This window comes from Pochonia chlamydosporia, chromosome 1 (assembly GCF_001653235.2).
Source record: "Pochonia chlamydosporia 170 chromosome 1, whole genome shotgun sequence".
NCBI lineage: Eukaryota > Fungi > Ascomycota > Sordariomycetes > Hypocreales > Clavicipitaceae > Pochonia > Pochonia chlamydosporia.
Window position 1 is genome coordinate 5,289,217 of NC_035790.1, and position 13,980 is coordinate 5,303,196.

Sequence of the window (13,980 nt, forward strand, 5' to 3'; positions counted from 1 at the left end):
AGATAAGCTGAAGAGGGCGCCGTTCGGCGGACACCGGGGCAGCTTGTTGTCAAATGACGGGATGGGGTGTAAGTTGTTGACGGGGATGGAGGGGCGGCTGTCGAAGATGGTGAATGATGATTTGGAGGGTCCAAAGGGCGAGAAGGACGATGGGTAGGTGTCTGATTGGAAGATGGAGAGTCCTTTTTCATTGTGTGTGGTTCTGAGGACGCGGAGTTGGGGGAGTGTGTGTGTTCCTTCTTGAGACATGGTGTAAGTGGTGATGTGTGGGATGAGATGTATTTGGGGTTATGTGCAACAAAGATTTGAGATTGGTTTTGACAGTAGTTCACAATACGACTTAGTATTTCAGAGAGGAATACACATCTATTTATACAATTTACTTTTACTCTTTCTTTTCTAAGCCATCCATCTCGGCACTCGGATGTTTGAAGCATCTCAAGTCAGCATGATGAAGATGGACAGGGATGTTCGCAGCGCTTGCCCAAAAAGGAAGGGACCACGAACTTCCCTGCAATGACGAGAGGCATCAAACATTAAATGCAAACGGCGGATACGCACCAGCCTGGGGATATTCGCTGAACATTTGTGTCGAAATGGCAGTCGTGTCGTATTAATAATTATAAATATCAGACATTGTGCCGCTTAGACAAGTTACGGGGTTACACCTCGTTGACAACTACCTAGGTTGGGTAGCCATCGTAACACATTCAAAGCAGTACACGTCCATCTGCTAAACAACATGCTATCTTCGTTGATATATCCCATCCTTGAAACCCAAAGACAACTCCATCTTCCAAATGTATACTTTCAATTCAACCATTCCCGCCATTTCACCTTCACAAGCAATTTGTCTCACCACTCACCATCACGCACCTCCATCACCTTCACCCTCGCCTTCACAATCACCATCTCCATCTTCACCACAATCACAATCCTCATCCTCACCTTCATCAACCCTCCTCTCACCCCAAAACCCCTTCCCATAACTAACCAAAATCTCCTCCCCCTTCCGAATTCCATCCCTCTTCCCATCCCCTAACCCCTTCCCTTTACTTTTACTCTTCTTCCCCCTCCCACCCCCAACAACCCAAACACAAACACAAACCTCCCCCCATCTCTCACACCACCCCATCCCAAACACCGCATTCGCCCTCTCCCCAATCCCCCTAAAATCATTCACAAACCTCCCCTCGTTCCCCTCCGCCGCCGCATCAACCGCAACATCCGCCTCCCTATCCACCCACAAGTCATAGTCGCTCTCCGCCGACGACGCTACCCCACCGTGAACCCTCCCCAGATAAGCGAGTATAAACGCCCCCGGCTTGAGGTCCCGCGCGGCAAACAGGCCGTATTGTCCGTCGGCAGGGTGTGAAAGGTCGTGAATCGCTTGGATTTTGACGTTGGGCGAGGGCGTGAGGGTGCTTGACGGGGGGATGGATGGGACGGAGGGTGGTTTTGTGCGCAGCGTTTGGACTTGTGTTGGTGTGAGGTCTTTGGCATGGAGGGGGGATCTGAGGTAGGGGAGGTTGGTGGGCCAGTTTTTGGGTTTGGACATGGCGAGATGAGGCGAGGATGGCAAGTTGAGTTGATGATTGTGCGTGGTCCAGTGGAAGATGACATGTTAGGTGAGTGTGGATATCTTGACTCTTGAGGCTCAACTGCATCTTGATCTATGCCATTTGGTATCTGGTGCTGCTCGCAATACTCTCTATACCGGCATACATTTAGACACGGGAGTCACTCAGCAAACTTCATGTCAACCCTAGCTCAATTCTATCTAAAACGCTACTATTCTACAGTCCTTCGCTTATTCTTCCTGTCCCGGGACAGCCATCAGTTCCTATGCGAGGCCATAAAATTGGCCGTATCAACTTTTGCCATTTCACCCATAGAGCACATATCCTCTGCATATAAATTTTACACTAGACTTCCCAAACTTCACTGCGATCCTCATCGCGTCCTTTTCCCTTTCCCTCAATGGGACATTACCTCCCTGTACCGGTCCATGCTAAGATCTACCGAGTACGCCAGCAACCGATCCTGCGTCAACGGCAGATTCAAGATTCTTGATCGCAGTTCAGCATCCTAGTCATATATTAGTAACGCAAGTATTTCACATCTTGGTCATGTCACACCCTCCAACGTACCTGTTTCTTCTTTGCCAATTTCAATATTTCCCGTGCCGTATCATCTGCCATGTCGGACACAGCAGCATACCGCAACACTTCCGTCTCGCTCAAAGTCTCATTCATCACGTTCAATCCCGTCAACAGCTTCTCCAGCAATGCGGGCGGTGCGTTCTCGCCTTTGCCCCGATGTTGCACGAGACTCAGGAAATAGCCGTATATCTCGCCGCCTTGTGTCCACTCTGGGATGGACTCGGCCCGACCCTGGAATTGTGACAGCAAAGACGAGAGCGTCGCGTAGTCGCGCTCAATAACAGCTTGGGGAGCAACATGCTGCACGAGGACCCGGTGAGCTTCAACAAACTCCCCAGCGCGAAGTAGGCAGTGCACCTCGGCCGACGCATCCTTCTTGACACTGCGCATATACAGCGCGAGCGCCTCCCAGAGCCAAGACGCGGGAATTTGGAACTTCTCCGTGAGTAGTGTAAAGTTCGTACCAGTGTCAGGGCCAATCATGCCAGCGTGCCGGCACAAGTGTTCCTGTATCGCCTTCATACGAGCATTCGAGTTTCTTAGGTGCAGCAAGACAAAGACTGCCTCCAACCACTCCCCGGCAGCCGTCAGCTGGGAAGCATAGGCAAGGGTGGTAGCGTCAGCCTTTTCATCTCCGTTCTTGCCAAACGACACCTGGTTAGTTGAAACAAGTGCCTGTCCGAGTTGCCACGACAATCGCATGTTGAGAGGGGACAGCTGAGAGTTTTCTGGCCGCAAGATGGACTCGAGATCGGCGCTCTTGTCGGCGTATAGTTGAAGGAGGCCCCAAAGTAAATCTTGTCTGTTCTCTTCGTGGGCATCGTTCCATACGGGCCGCAGACCCTGTTCATGGAACCATGGTCGCGGGAGATCCTCTTTGTCTTGGCTGATGTCGTCCTTAAACTTCAAGATTGCCAAAGTCGCACTGTCTTGCTGTGAGCCGGCATACCACAGACGAAGGCCAAATGCCTGTCTCCAGTCCAGCCCAAATTTCTTAGAAATGACAAATGATTCCATGCGGTCCTCGACAGGAACATTCTTCATCCCTTCACAAACACACACATTGCCACTCAAAAGTTCATAGATTGTGCGAATTGCCTCTGAAAACTCTGAGAGCATCTTTGAGTCATGCCAGGCTTTGAGCTGTTCCCGCATGTCCTTCTTTGCAGTGTCGCACGTACCAATAAGAGGAACCAAGGTAGCCAGGCGGAAATTCTTGCCATCCAGCAAGAACTTGCACGCCTCCGTGATGCGATGCCCCGCCAAGCTTGCTACGGCTTTCTCCTCGCTGGAGCCAGCAAGACCAATATTGGTAGTCGATGCTTGTTCCACCAGCTCAGTCCAGAATTGTGATAATCTTTGCTTTCTTGTTGAGTCCTCAGACTCAGTCTGATTTACGAGGTCGTCGAATAAGATGCTGGCCAGCTCCCAGACGCGCTTCTCGTTGACATTGGCTGCGTCATTCATCTCCTGGTTGTGAAAGACCTCTTGAAGGCTGTTCGCGCAGAGCTGGGCCATTGGAACATCGGCAACCATCTTAATTTCTGTCACCTTATCCTGAGCACGCAGAAATTTCTTGGACGACTAGGTAGAGTTAGTACGCAAATCTACTAGCATAGTATTCACCGAACCGGTAGAGCCTACCTCCATAGAAAGCTTGGCGAGACGAAGATCTTGTCTTTCGGTTTGGATTCCAGATCGTTGGAATTGGACAAGGTCGGAGTTGTCGCGGAAACTTCGTCGGGAGTGTGTGGCATCCAATGGCCTGGTCACCACCAGAGTCTCATCTGGTCCCCAAGTTGGCCGAGACGCATCATGAAATGCCTGTTCTTCACTGTCGACGGAGAAATTTTTGTCTTGGCGATCGTACGGCCACTAATTCGAAAGAAGAAATAAGTTTTAGTATTCAATTCATATTCAGAAATGTTAGATACATGAAGTCTCGCCATCTTGTTCATGACGCAATCATTCTGACGTGAGCTCAAACAAAATTAAAATCTTAACTGTGGACAAGGGTACCAACCTGAGGAAAGCCTTTGGCTGGCACAGAAGCGCGAAGGTTTTGTCGCACTGGCTTGGGCTTCTCAAATAGAGAGTTCATCAAGTCGATGCTTGTCGCGAATCCACGTCCCTTATCCGATGCCATTTGCGTACCCACACGTCCGCTTGGTCTCTCTACCTTCGAAATACTTTTCCCCCAAATAGACGATTTGCGCAAGTCCTGTTCACCATTGTCGTTACCCTCGCCCAGACGTACGGCAAACTTGGAGGGCGAATCGTTCATTTCCCTGAGCAACTGTCGGTCTCGCTTCACGGGACTGACCGTTTTCCTAAGCATTTCCATCCAGTCATCGCCATCAGCGACTTCAAGAGTCACCGGACCAACCTGGTCCTTCATGGCCCTCATACGAGCTCTCAGAATGCCGCCAGGAGTACCCCTCTTCGGGTCCTGGTCATTCTCCGACGAGGCATCGTCGAGCTCCGCGGCAAGATGCTGTCCAACAGAAGACCTCGTCATGTCTTCGTCCTCGGACATGTCATATTCGTCGCCCACTTCACTGGCGTAATCCTCTTCCAGTGAAAGTCTGACATCATTGGGCGCCGAATCCGCGGAGCTAACCCCTAAAAAAGACTGCTTGCCGGCGTCTTCTCGCTCGTATAAATCTTCTTGCTCGTCGAATGCCCCCGGCAAACCTGCATTCTGTCTGAAGCTTGTAGAAACCTTCTCATCACGAGTTGAAGCGTCGAAGGCGGTGGGACGGTTGGACACTCGCTGAGTAGGTGTTTCCAGAGCAGGTGGGGGGCCCATTTCCTCATCTGACTCGTCATCAGAGTCATCCAGTCCGTAAGTCGTGAAATGTTCGACGCCAAAGGTCCAGACACCCGTGTCCTTATCGTAGCTCTCGAAAGTGGTGTCTGGGATCCGCTTGAGTCTATCAATGTGCTTGTTGAAACGCTTGGGATCACTAGTGATGCGCTTATCGCGACCACCACGAGGCCAAGATTGTTCCAGAGAAATCTGGGCGGGAACATTGAGGCCCTTGCCAACAGGCGGCTTCTTAGCCTGGATTGGATACACAGTGGCTGATCGAGGCTCTAACTGAATGATGCCGCCACACAAGTCATCAAGTTCGATGTTGCTAATATCGACAGGGACCTTGAATCTAACGAAACCAACGTTTTCACGACCAACAGTGAAGTTGTCCACTCGCTGGCGTTGAATTCTGTTCATGTTTTGAATTTCATCTCGAGTGGGCTGCATCCAATATTCGCCAGGCGAGTTGTCGAATCCGAGAGGCGCCGCCTGAGCCTCTGGTGTGGCAGAGTTGTCTTCTTCGTGCACAATAGCAAGCTCATTGCCCTTAACCTGCTCCATCTCTGGGGTTTGGGAACCATTCGTACCATTAGTAGTTCGGTTCTGACGGGGAGTCGTCTCGTCGGGTTGAGATTTAGGGGTGTCTTCTGGGGCAGGGAGAGCGTTGCGGACAGGGGTCCCATCCTCCGACTCAACATTGCTAGTATCAAAGCTCACCCGTTTAGACAGCTTGCGTGCGCTTCCATTGGTATCGGCTTTGTCCTTCTGAGGAGTGGAGAAGAGGTCACTACGAATGTCTCGGTTGATGACTAGCTTCTTAGAGCCAGTGCTGCCATACCAACGAGCATTAGAGCTGGAGGAGAACGCACCCGGGGCGAGGATGCTATCTTCAGTGTTGAAGCTGCGACGGAGGTTGCTTGCTGAGATGCTCTTGCTCAAAGAACCGCTGGAGCTGGAGCCAAGGAGGCTGCGGCCCATGGTGCCAGGGGTGCTGGAAATACTACTTGCAGGACTGCCACCTGGGGTTCCGTAAGAGCTGTACGAAAAGCCAAATCCTCTCTTCTGTGGGGTTGCGAAGCGAGAGGCGGCAGTAGCTGGGGCCAGCTTGTACATCGGGAGAATGGAGCTTTTTCGTGGTTTTGAGTTGCCATTCAAAGGCGTGGCGAGAGGGCCAGGGTTGGCAACTTCGTTCCCACCAAGACCGGCAAATAAGGACGGGCTGCCGTATGCGGAAACATCGTTGAGGTTGGCTGTGAGGCCTTGAGGGGCGTTGTTCATCTGCTGTGAATTGCCCAGGAGGGAAATGCCTAAGGTGTTCTGGTTTTGCAGCTGGTTGGTACTGCCGCCAAACATGGAACCGCCTTGAGCCTGGTTGTTCTGCCCACCAAAGAGTCCTCCTCCTGTCTGGGTAGAACCGCCGAATAGGCCGCCAGGCTTCTGCTGGTTTGCGCTGCCTCCGAAGAGACCGCCACCAGTCGCTGGCTGTTGTTGATTGCCGCCACCGAAGATTGAAGATCCGCCCGTTGTTGTCTGAGCCGTGTTACCTCCTCCAAAAAGACCTCCTCCTGTAGCTGGTTTGTTTCCTCCGAATAAGCCTCCCCCAGATGTTGCATTATTCGTGCCACCAAAAAGTCCGCCGCCAGTGTTCTGTTGTTGCTGTTGCGCATTACCACCTCCAAAGAGTCCGCCAGAAGTTCCGGTCGTTGTGCTGCCTCCAAAGAGTCCACCACCAGTAGCTGGCTTCTGCTGGTTACCGAACAGGCCACCACTTTGCTGGGTTTGGTTCTGCTGTCCGAAACCGCCAAAACCTGTCCCTGTATTCTGTTGCTGGTTGTTCTGACCACCAAAGAGGCCACCTCCAGTCGTCTGAGTGTTGTTTGCGGTGTTTCCGAATAGACCACCTCCGGTGTTGGTTGTGTTGGCTCCGAAGCCAGTTCCTCCGGTATTGCCTCCAAAGGCCGATCCAGTGTTTGTAGCCGTATTGTTGGTGTTTCCGAAACTGAATCCAGTCCCCGTGGTCTTGTTGGCATTGTTGCCAAAGAGTCCACCACCAGTATTGCTAGCCGTGTTTGTCTGTCCAAAGCCTCCAGTTGTGTTCGAGCTACCGAAGGCGCCTGTCCCGCCTCCTCCAAACATGCCACCTCCGCTTTGCTGCTGAGTTTGAGTGTTGCTGCTGCCAAACAAACCGCCTCCAGCGGGCTTGTTGCCACCGAAGAGACCACCGCCAGTATTCGCAGTGTTCGTGTTTGCGCCGAAGCCACCACCCCCAAATCCAGTACTTGTTGTACCAGTGTTGCTGGCGTTGTTGCCGAAAAGGCCACCACCTGTAGTCGTGTTGGTTGTATTTTGACCAAAGCCGCCAGTCGTTTGGTTGGCGTTCGTATTGGAACCAAAGCCTCCAAACCCTGAGCTCACGCCAAAGGCTCCGCCTCCAGTCGCATTGCCATATCGACGTCCCTGTGCGTAGTCCACCAGCCGAAGTTCTTCTGATGACCACTTCTTGTAAGGTTCCTGGAACAAAATGTTTTGGAACGAGTTGGTTATGGAGGTGTTGGGCTCTTTCTCGGTATATGCGTTGAAGGCTGTCGATGCCGTGCCTGGGGGATCACCTACAGCACCAGTTGCTCCGAAACCAGTGCTAGTGGTGCCGAAGCCGGCTGAGGTCGTGTTGCCGCCGCCGCCAAACAGGGACCCCCCTGTGCTGGCAGAGGTACCAAAGCCGGGTTTGTTCCCGCCAAACATTCCGCCGCCAGTATTGCTCGTCCCTCCAAACGGCGAAGAAGTTGTGTTGGAAGTCGTGTTGTTGCCGCCAAAGCCACCAAAGGAAGAGGTTGTGTTGGCGTTGTTGGTATTGGAACCGCCAAAAAGACCTCCCGAGGTGCTGGTACCAAAAGCAGGCTTGCTTCCAAAGCCGCCAGTGTTGGATCCGAAGCCGCCTAAATAACATCAAAATGGTCAGTGAATAGCCCATGACGCAAACCTTGCACAGGCCCTCACATCCACCACAAGTAGTGAAGAGAACCAAGTGAATGCATAAGCCGCGAAAACATACCTGTTGAAGCTCCAAAACCGCCGCCAGTGTTGCTGGTGGTTCCTCCAAACATACCACCTCCAGTATTGTTTGTCTGCCCAAAGCCGCCAGAGGTAGATTGTCCAAACCCTACAAAAGACCGCGTCAGTTGATAAAAACCGCATACAAGGAGTCGTCGTCCATCACTTCACGCAAGAGAACACGTACCTGTCGAAGTATTATTGTTGGAGCCAAACCCGCCGAAACCACTGGACTGGGTATTGTTGTTTTGTTGGCCGAAGCCGCCAAAGCCTCCGCCGCCAAACGACATGATTACACGAATCTATCAGCAGCGAAGCCGTGGAATTCAAAAAGTGATTCGATACTGAGCCGTAGGGAGGTTCAGTCGGCTGGGTCCGCACCGCGATCCTAACCTGCCACCTCTCGACGTCAAAAAAATACCGATGTCGATCGCGGGCGTCGGGCAAAATTCGCGAATGAAATATCGAGCCCCAAATTCTCTTCCACCACAGTAACGGTGATGCAAGTCGAGTTCTTCTCGTTTGCGTTGTCGCGCAGTCTCGGTCGGGAGGCGAGGCGCGACAACAGCAAAGCCCTCGCAAAGGAGAGACAAGTTGCCAAACAGACAGGACTGTAAACAAGAAAAGAAAAAAGAGTAATGAGAGGGAAAAACAAAAGGAAGCTTTAGACTCAGCCTATGCGAGGGGAATGGGTGGCGACGCCCTTTTACACCTCGACGATGTTGCTGGCTTCCTGTCAAGCACTTAGCCACGGAGCCGGTTTGGCAGATGGAGTGAGGTCAGGTTCGCGGAGCAAAGAGAAGCCCAGCCAGCTTTTTTTGTTCGGGTTCGACCTGGTGGGCACCCACAGTTCCCTCAAGCAGGGAAGGAAAGCTCCTGGGGCGGACTTGCGCAGGCAAGAGCGTTGCTGCCTCAGACCCAAACTTTCGTGCCCAATTGGTCGAGGAAAAAGTGCTGACTAAAAAGAGCCAATCAGAGCTGACAATTGCTGATACCTGGAGTGAAGTCCATAGCTGCCTGGAAAACGCCTTGCGGATACATTAGTCACATGTACACAGCCCGTCTGGTAGGCTGAACCAGAGGACAGGAGCTTTCAGCCAGTGAAAATGGCCCAAGAGCCACTTTCTGCGGCGCGAGCGATTCTCTCCAGCAGTGAATCGCGCGTGGCTTCGACCAGGCGCGTCGCAAAAGCTTCCTTTCTTCCCTCGGCCATAATCTGCACCCTACATCTGGCCAAAAGAGAAAATAATAACAACATAATCCGCCGAACTCTCCCGCTTGAGCTTCTGACGCCTGAAAAACAATTATTTGTAATCTAGTCGCTCAGCCGCGCTATTATTCCCTACCCGATTGCTCAACTTGATATTTGGCCTCGCAGTTAGCCTTCTGGGCACAAATCCCCCAACAAGCTCAACTCCTCTGCTTTAACATAATGAATCCTCACACCACACCACGCCCTTTTCCGGGCCGCTCAATAGGGGCCGGTTCCATCCAACAGCACCAATTTCAACAAAATCAACAAGCCCAGCAATCGCAGCAACCGCAACCGCAACAGCAGCAACGGCAGCCCCTGGGCCCCCAAGTATCCGCCAACGAAGAGTACGCATCCATCGCCGATGAAGATCGCGAACATATTGACGAAGTGGTGAGTTTTCGCCAATTAAAAAATATCTGTTCACCCTCGGTTCTGGTTGCTAATACGTTACGGGTGTCTAGTTCGACCTAATGGACATGAAGAAGAAGGGCTGGCTAAACTCGTACGAATTCAAACACTCCCTCGCTGCCCTCGGCTTCGACATGACCAAGCCAGAGTACTTCCGCGAACTAGAGTCGTACGGCTCCGTCCCACCCGACTGGCACGACCAGCAATCCTGCCCCGTCAATAGATTCTACGTGTACCTCAACCAATTCCGGTTGTGCGCGGCGAAGCTCATCGCCAACAGGGATCCACGCGAAGAAGCAGCCAAGGTGTTTGCCATGTTCGACTACGACCAGGATGGCTTTATTTCGATCGATGACCTACGGCATCTGGCAAAGGAGATTAAAGATGAGCGCACATTGTCAGATGAGGAGATCCAGAGCATGATTGACCATCTTGACCACGACGGAAAGGGAGGCGTGAGCCTGGATGAGTTCATGCAAATGATGGAGGAGGCTGGGTAAACTGACAGATGGAATAAGATGGCTTACCACAGGGGCGGAATTTGGCCGCACCAGCAAGCGAATTAACTTGTTCATCATCACCTCCGTCAGCAGCTTTCCGCGCCGATTGCGATAAGAAGAGTCGGCGGATTTGCAAAGAGAGTATCCGGGCGGCTGATACCAACGGGGTGTATTTTCATGTGTTATCACATCTCATCAGCGGAGGATAACTCCCACGGGGCAAGGCTTGACAAGTTCGGCAGCAAACGTTTCGTACTCGATCTGACGAGGTCAGCAAGTCATTGCAGATATCCATTGGCTGCTACAGCGTGGCACCAACCATCTAGGTACTGTGCTTCACAGGCGAAAGGCGTTTCGGTGCACCAGGAGAATGAATCATTGGACATAAAAAGTATAAGGAATCACGTTTGAATCAGATCTAGGATTTTGAATTGGGAAGAGCGCTCTCTAAATAACCGTTACAAGAAGAAGTAATTTGGTACCACCCTGCAACACCGGTGCAAAGTGACTCTTGCCCAACTCCCTTCCCACACAGCCCAGGTCCGACTGCCAAAAATGTCCTCCCTAGATGAAGATGAATCCATTGTAGAAAACAAGAGGTATGGTGTGGGGGAATTTTGGCTCCAAACAACACGAGAACAAGACATTCTTCGTTCCCGTTGAGAAATAAGGAAATTTCGTCATGTGACAAAGAGAAAGGTGTGGATGTTGTTCATGTGTCAGTTTGCCCTTACAGTGCTATGTAGAAACATTTCTCTTCTCTCACTGTATCAGTTGCTCCAACAAAAATAAATAAAGGGGGAATCAAGGATTTGGGATCAAATTAGAATTGAATGAGGTCTTGACCCTGGTTCTGTTGCTGTCTCTGGGGTTGCGCACCAAAGGGGTTGTTGCTACCCTGACCATTTGTAGGCTGGCTGCCATATGTAACACTTGGCATACCAGTGAACTGCTGACGCATATACGGATTGCCTGTAGCATCGGCACCCAGTCGCTGAACGCCAGAACCGGCGCTGTTGGCAAACATGCCTGGAGCAGTGTGCTGAGCGGGAATGCGGAGGTCGCCAGTGTTGCCGTAAGTGTCCATGCCATCTCCAGTTGCCAAAAGATTGTTCAATTTGCTTTGGTACTCGTTCATTTCCTTCTGTGGGGGAGGGTTGATAGAGGGCTGTGGCTGTTGTTGTGGTTGCGGCTGTTGCATCATCGACTGGTTATTGAAGTTTGACAGAGTCTTCTGCTCGGGTAAGGCTCCTAGGGTAGAAATGGGCTTCGACGACTGCGGGCGGTTGTTCTGGGCAAAGGGGTTATTTGAGCCAGTAGGAGTTGGCATCAAGGACTGTTGCTGTTGCGATTTGTTGGTGGCCCAGGGGTTGTTGCTCCCTGGCTGAGGGACAGGTTCTGAAGGTTGCTGAGGCTGCTGGGCCATCTGCTGAGCATATGGGTTATATCCAGTCGCCTGCGGCTGGAAGCCAGTCATGTTGGGCATGTTGTTCTGTTGCTGGCCGTATGGGTCCATGCCCATACCGGTGGGCTGAGCTCCAAAGGCTTGGTTATAATTTGGCTGGAAGCCGGTTGGCTGCGTTTGCTGGTATCCCGTGTAGGCATTATTCATGAATCCGGTAGGTTGGTTCATCATCTGGTTCTGCTCGACCGGGTTGGCAAAGAAGTCTACCTGATTTCCCTGCTGGTAACCCTGGTTAAACCCAGTGTACTGAGGCTGATTTGATGTGGAGGGCTGGGGAGGATCGTCATCGAACAGAGAGTTGGCGTTGCTTTCCTCTAGCTCCCGGCGCCTTCTCTCATCTTCCTCTTGACTGAGCTTGATGGCTTTTGCCAAGTCGTCGTCGCCTCCGTCATCCCTCCGGCTTTCGCGCTTTTTCCTATCTTCTTCTTCTTGATACTTGCTGGCCTCCAGGGCCAATTTATATTCCGCGTCATCATCGTCGCCGGTGGGAGCCCGTCTCTCGCGGGGTCTGCGCGGCGCTGACGACTCTGCGTCATGCGGTGCAAACTCCTCTAGTCCAGTCACGCGCGACTTCCAGGTCTGTCTATCGCTTCGTTCGGCACTGAGTCGCCCGTCGTCCATGATTAGAGAGGTCAATTCCTTGGCGGCCACTCGTACTGGTTACCATGAGTCAGTATAACGGGGTTCCTTCTGCATAAAGACAAACGGACTGTCTCACCATTTTGGCCAACGTCCCGGCCCTCTTCGTCAATGTATTGGAATTCTCGCAATGTCTTAATGATATAAATGTTCTGACGGGCCCAGGTAACAACCAGCTGAGAGCCCTCGTGAAGGCAGTAATCGAGAACCTTCAATGCTTTAAGCACGTGCCTCCAGTTCTTGCCCTTGTCGTTGAGACGCTTGTCAATCATATCGACGATGTCGTAAAACTCGGTCGATCTGTACGTTTCGGGAGAGTCAATTACAAGATCCAATGGGTGGAGTCACAATGAAACTTACGTATTGAAGGTCATTCGAGCAATTTCGCTCATCTGCGTGCCCGTTGGGCCCCATGGATCGTTGCTCGTGGCTGTCCAGCGTTGCAGCTCATTAGCTAGTCAGTCACCACGGCGATTCCGCCGAGCCCGTATGGGGAGATTTCTCACCTTCTCTGACCTTGACCTGGGTACTAGAATAACCCTTGGTCACATTCTTCACGCTTCGCATAACCTTGGACATGATGGCCGATTGCGGGGTTGGGTTGCCTCCGTGACCTGAGCAGAGCGAGAATGGCGAGGGTTTAAAGGGAATTCGACAGTTCGAAACGGGGTCGCCGTCGCGACGAAGATGTTCGAAATTGAGGCTTCAGAGGCGTTTTTGAACTCGAGAAGCAATGTTGTGGACAGGTTAAAGAGCCCAGTTCACAGGCCGGGGGCGTCGGCGGCGAGCGAAGTCGAGCTTGGCTGTGGTGGTCTGGCGCTGCGCTGGAAACAACCGCCTGAAGTCAATCAGTATTGCAGGTACAAGACCGCTGTTTGTCTGGCGTCTGGTTGTCGGAAACCTGTGGGAATGCGGACAGCAGTAAGCTCTTTGATTGAAAGACTTGCAGGTCAAGCCAACTAAGATGCTAAGACGTAACGACGGACACTGAACTGCTCGTCGTCGCTTCGTGGGGGTGGTTTTGGTTTGATTGCCCCCGTCGCAAGTGCACGTGGTGATTGAGCTAGGTTCAAGCCGCCTGACGGAATGGAAATGATGATGACGCACAGCCTAATTTCAGCAGGGCATGCAAGTCGTACTCAAGTAGCTGGGTCGAGAGAGTCGAGCCGGTTGAGCAATGTGAGCAAGCGGTATGTACAAGGTGAGGCCTTTTTGCAAACGCTGCTTGTCGATGGCGGTATGGGCGGAAGGAAAGATGTCAAGTCCTGGTCTATCGCAGTCTTGGGAGAGGCGAAAAGTGTCTGGTCTGGTCTGATCTAGTCTGGGCTCGTCTTGTCGCTGTGGCCGAAGGCGAGTCACTGGAGTGTCGGTCGGGTTCTGGTCCCAGCCGGTACAAGTGGCTGGTGGTGAACACTGGGAGAGTGACCTGGCAGCGCAGCGACAGCAATGCGCTTCACCGGGTACCTGGGCCAGTCACTGCGAGTGTACTTACGTACGCTCATCTGTGGATTACGTATCCGCAGCGGGAAGCCGGCTGAACAGAGATTGAAGGCGTGGACACCACATTCTAAGTTGACACCAGCACTCAGAACTCAAAAACCAGATTCTCGCTGTGGCTGAACAGACTTTTGCTTGATCAACAGGATAAATTGCCATGCCTGTCACACTCCCGCTCTTTGACCATT

At 52.1% G+C, this 13,980-nt stretch overlaps 3 protein-coding genes across 3 annotated transcripts; 1 reads left to right on the forward strand and 2 right to left on the reverse strand.

The window, feature by feature from the left end:
* Positions 1-1,977: 1,977 nt before the first annotated feature.
* VFPPC_01388 (nucleoporin SONB) lies at positions 1,978-8,318 on the reverse strand (the record flags this gene model as incomplete). The annotated part of the gene is made up of 6 exons (XM_018281225.1): positions 1,978-2,088; positions 2,151-3,746; positions 3,807-4,037; positions 4,186-7,913; positions 8,030-8,137; positions 8,216-8,318. The coding sequence occupies 6 exons, from the start codon at positions 8,316-8,318 to the stop codon at positions 1,978-1,980; spliced, it is 5,877 nt and encodes a 1,958-aa protein (XP_018149825.1).
* Positions 8,319-9,460: 1,142 nt separating this feature from the next.
* VFPPC_01389 (centrin) lies at positions 9,461-10,191 on the forward strand (the record flags this gene model as incomplete). Its single annotated transcript, XM_018281226.1, has 2 exons — positions 9,461-9,673; positions 9,745-10,191. 2 exons carry the CDS (start codon positions 9,461-9,463, stop codon positions 10,189-10,191), a joined length of 660 nt encoding a protein of 219 aa, XP_018149826.1.
* An 823-nt stretch (positions 10,192-11,014) lies between these two features.
* Positions 11,015-12,874, reverse strand: VFPPC_01390 (EH domain binding protein epsin 2; the record flags this gene model as incomplete). The annotated part of the gene is made up of 4 exons (XM_018281227.1): positions 11,015-12,312; positions 12,375-12,595; positions 12,656-12,725; positions 12,802-12,874. The coding sequence occupies 4 exons, from the start codon at positions 12,872-12,874 to the stop codon at positions 11,015-11,017; spliced, it is 1,662 nt and encodes a 553-aa protein (XP_018149827.1).
* Positions 12,875-13,980: the final 1,106 nt, after the last annotated feature.